At 42.2% G+C, this 3,435-nt stretch overlaps 1 protein-coding gene across 3 annotated transcripts in view; it reads left to right on the top strand.

Annotated features, from left to right (window-relative positions):
• NCK2 (NCK adaptor protein 2) overlaps window positions 1-2,978 on the top strand; it is a 183,692-nt gene extending 180,714 nt beyond the window's left edge. For all 3 annotated transcript variants that reach the window (XM_023733788.1, XM_023733793.1, XM_004369300.2), the window contains one exon: window positions 1,529-2,978. In XM_023733788.1, the coding sequence (XP_023589556.1) occupies window positions 1,529-1,723 (195 nt within the window). In that variant the 3' untranslated portion in view covers window positions 1,724-2,978. The remainder of the gene's footprint in view (window positions 1-1,528) is intronic.
• The last annotated feature ends 457 nt before the right edge of the window (window positions 2,979-3,435 follow it).

The following is a 3,435-nucleotide window of genomic DNA, read 5'->3' as shown; positions in this document are numbered from 1 at the left end:
TTTAGAGCTGCTCAGTGGTACCACGTAGCAGTGTGGGTTAGTATGTAGACTGCTGGTTCTCTGATTTTCTGAGGAAAATCTGCTCAGTTGCAATTAAGAACACCGCAAATTTCGAACACTCCTGCTTTGTGTGAATGAAGTTGGTGTTCTTTTCTTACCTGATTTCCGCTCAGGAGCCCCCGAAATTAAAAAGGATCTTCCTGCTGCCTCAGTTTTATGGCTGTAACACACACATAAACACATGTACATACCATGATGCTGAATCAGAGCTTAAATCAGAAGCAAATGTCCCTGTTTGAAAAGTCATCTGCTGATCATTTGGCTTAATTACGGTGGAGTCTGTCACACCCTTAGTAGGATGCGTTCACACACTACCTTTGCTAAAAACGATGCCACGCTTTCTATGAATGAGTTAAAGTGTCTATAAAACTTGCACAGTGCTTGGCTCACGGTAAGCTTTAAAATGAGACCCCCTCAATCTTTTCCTAAAGGTACAACTTATGGCACAGGAAAGAAGAAGAATGTGTGTGTGTGTGTGTGTGTGTGTGTGTGTGTGCTTATAGAATATATAGAGTATTCATAGTGAGAAAGTTGAAACTAAAAATAAAAATTACTTTAGGGAAAACCTGAAACCATCAGAAGAGCAGTAAGCTGTTGGTAGCCGTACATCCTGTTGCTGCATTAATGCAATACGACCGGCCGTGGTGCTTGTCCTAATCTGCGAGAACTAATAATAGTGACGGTGACGAAGATGCTGGCACTCCAGCCTTGCTCGTGTGTCAGGCAGCACCTGCTTTAGTTTGTTTTATATTCAAAGCCACGCTCAGCAGTTAATTTGGATTTTAACGCTGAGGCTAGCGGGCATTCGTTGTGTTTAATTCTGTGAAAATAGTAATGATTTGAGAATTGTGCAATCAGAGGGTTACTTAGAATATTGTTTTTTGCGCTGTTTAGAACATTATGTGGAGAGGACTTGTTCACGTGATCATCTATGACAGCAGGGTTCTTCAATGACTCATTTCTAAGGGACCTAGTTGGCGAAATAATTTTCAATTCTCTATACGCAGACCACTTTTAATAAATTCCCAGTTTATCACAAATAGCATGGGAAGGGAAACTTCGTTTCTTCAGTGTTCAGGTTAACACAGGTGCTGCGCATTCTGTGATGGGTTCCCAAGTTTCAAATAACAAATTCATTTAGCACCAAAACTGTACTAGGCAAAATTTAATATTTTCTTTGATTCAGAACTTCAGAACCTTGGGATACCTCTGGGCCATTCTCAACCTTCAACGCTGCTCTCGGTGTTCACCCAGAGACCTCGCTGGCTGAGCTGTAGGGTGGTTTGGATTTGGATAAGTGGAAAAGGCAGACTGTGGGACCCAAAATATTTACGAGTCCAGGATGTACAGCTCCCAGAGTCAAGAACGTCCATTCTCAGTTTGTTCTTTAAGTTTATGGATGGCTTGAGTGTTTCTGGAGTCTTCTGTCTGTGACCAGGTCATAACTTGTGCTCTGCTTCCTCCCCAGCCCAGTGACTTCTCCGTCTCTCTTAAAGCATCAGGGAAGAACAAGCATTTCAAGGTGCAGCTCGTGGACAATGTCTACTGTATCGGGCAGCGGCGATTTCACACCATGGACGAGTTGGTGGAACACTACAAAAAGGCACCGATCTTCACCAGCGAACACGGGGACAAGTTATACCTCGTCAAAGCCCTTCAGTGACGGTCGAGGCGGACTCCCCTCCCCCCGTCCTCTTCCAGCTACAGGCCTTAGGTCCAACACTCACGTTTGCAGAGCAGAGCTCATCCGCCTGAAGAGGAAGGCTGAAGCCACTGGCTTCTCCTGCAGAGGGTTGTGCTCTGTCTGGTGGTGCGTCCTTTAGTGGGTTCCTTTGCGAGTTTATCTTTTTACTCGGTTCTCTTTGTGTTGCGTTTGCCTTAGGTTTAAACCTTAAGCAGCCATCTCGAGTGCTCACATCCATGCCCAAGTCCAGCCCCCCACACTAGGTTCGTAGAATTTGGAGACTGAAGAGAGGCACGTTTGTTTGCTTTATTCTTTTTCAGTTGGAAATGGTGTTAGTCTGTTCAAATTGTTCACGCTAACAGAACCCCTCGTGAGAAAGGCATTGGGCACAGTTGGATGCACTAAAGCTGCTTTTAATTAAGTGAGATAGAGGACACTCAAGAAGGTGGTGGCCGGGAGCTCTGGGGCCCTTTTGCTTACTACGTAGCATATCAGGAGTTTCTAGGTCCCAGAAGCGCTTGTTCAGCTGCCCTTTGCTCTCACGTTGCTTCCCAAACCCTCCAGAGAGTGAACGTGTTTGATGATAGCACTGAACTACCAGGTAAGATTATCGTTACAGGAACCTGTCTAGTGCATTTTGGGCTGTGCTTGCAATAAAGAAAGAACATCCTTGAAACTCAGTCCGCAAAAGAGAGAACCGGTGACTCAAAGAATAGAATGTTTTGGTAGTTTACCCCCAAATGTGCCATCCACATAGTGCTTTTTCCTCTTGCCCTTCTGCTTGCTTGAATTTTATAATTATGTATTTAATTCTCAAAGTCATATGTACCTATAGCCGTTTGTTGACACTAATACAGATGATTATGGAAAACAGCTGATCTTTGGGGAAGGGGCTCTACCAACACTTTATATATATATATGTGTGTGTGTACGTGTGTGTATAGACATAGACACACACATACACACTATATATACGTGTATATATACATATATGTAATTTGCTTTACAGGGAAATTTTTTAGGGTTTACAGAGAATATGTGATTGGTAGTGAGAGACACAGAATGTTTATAAAGAAAATTGCATTTTCTTTTTCTTTACATTTAAATTTCTTTATAGTTTAAATATACGTCTTGAGATGGCACATTCCTAAGATTGAAGAAGGGGTCTTGAGATTCTCCTAAACTTGCATACCCAGTTTTTTGGATATTGTAATAAAAAAGTATTATGACGAGACTACGCGTAGATTCATCTTTGGCAAAACTCTGATGCGCTTATGAACGTATCTGCTACAGCATTTACTAAACACTGTGCTGAAAGGGAAGATGGTTAGGGAAGAGTTTCACAAATTTATTGTGTGCTTCCTTTTCTACCACCACATCTTTGTATATTGAAATAATAAATTTTAATTAGTGAAATTCGATGAGAAACCAGAATCTCAAGCTTGATCTTAACATTACTCTTTGGAAATTATTTATTTAAAACAAGGTCTTGCCAAACTTGTCAGCCAGCCAGAGTTCTCACATTTAGTTTTTCTCTCTTCGCTAATGTCTTGCTTTCATTTGGTCAGTTGGTCGGCATTCCTTGAACAATCACATGTGCCAGGACTGGAAATATTCACGTAAACACAAGGGTTGTACCCTTTTGGGCTAATTGTAGCCAAAGTTTACTGAGTGCTCCCTGTGTGCCAGGC

Source organism: Trichechus manatus, unplaced genomic scaffold (genome assembly GCF_000243295.1).
Source record: "Trichechus manatus latirostris isolate Lorelei unplaced genomic scaffold, TriManLat1.0 scaffold00004, whole genome shotgun sequence".
NCBI lineage: Eukaryota > Metazoa > Chordata > Mammalia > Sirenia > Trichechidae > Trichechus > Trichechus manatus.
This window is presented reverse-complemented; position numbering and strand designations above follow the sequence as displayed.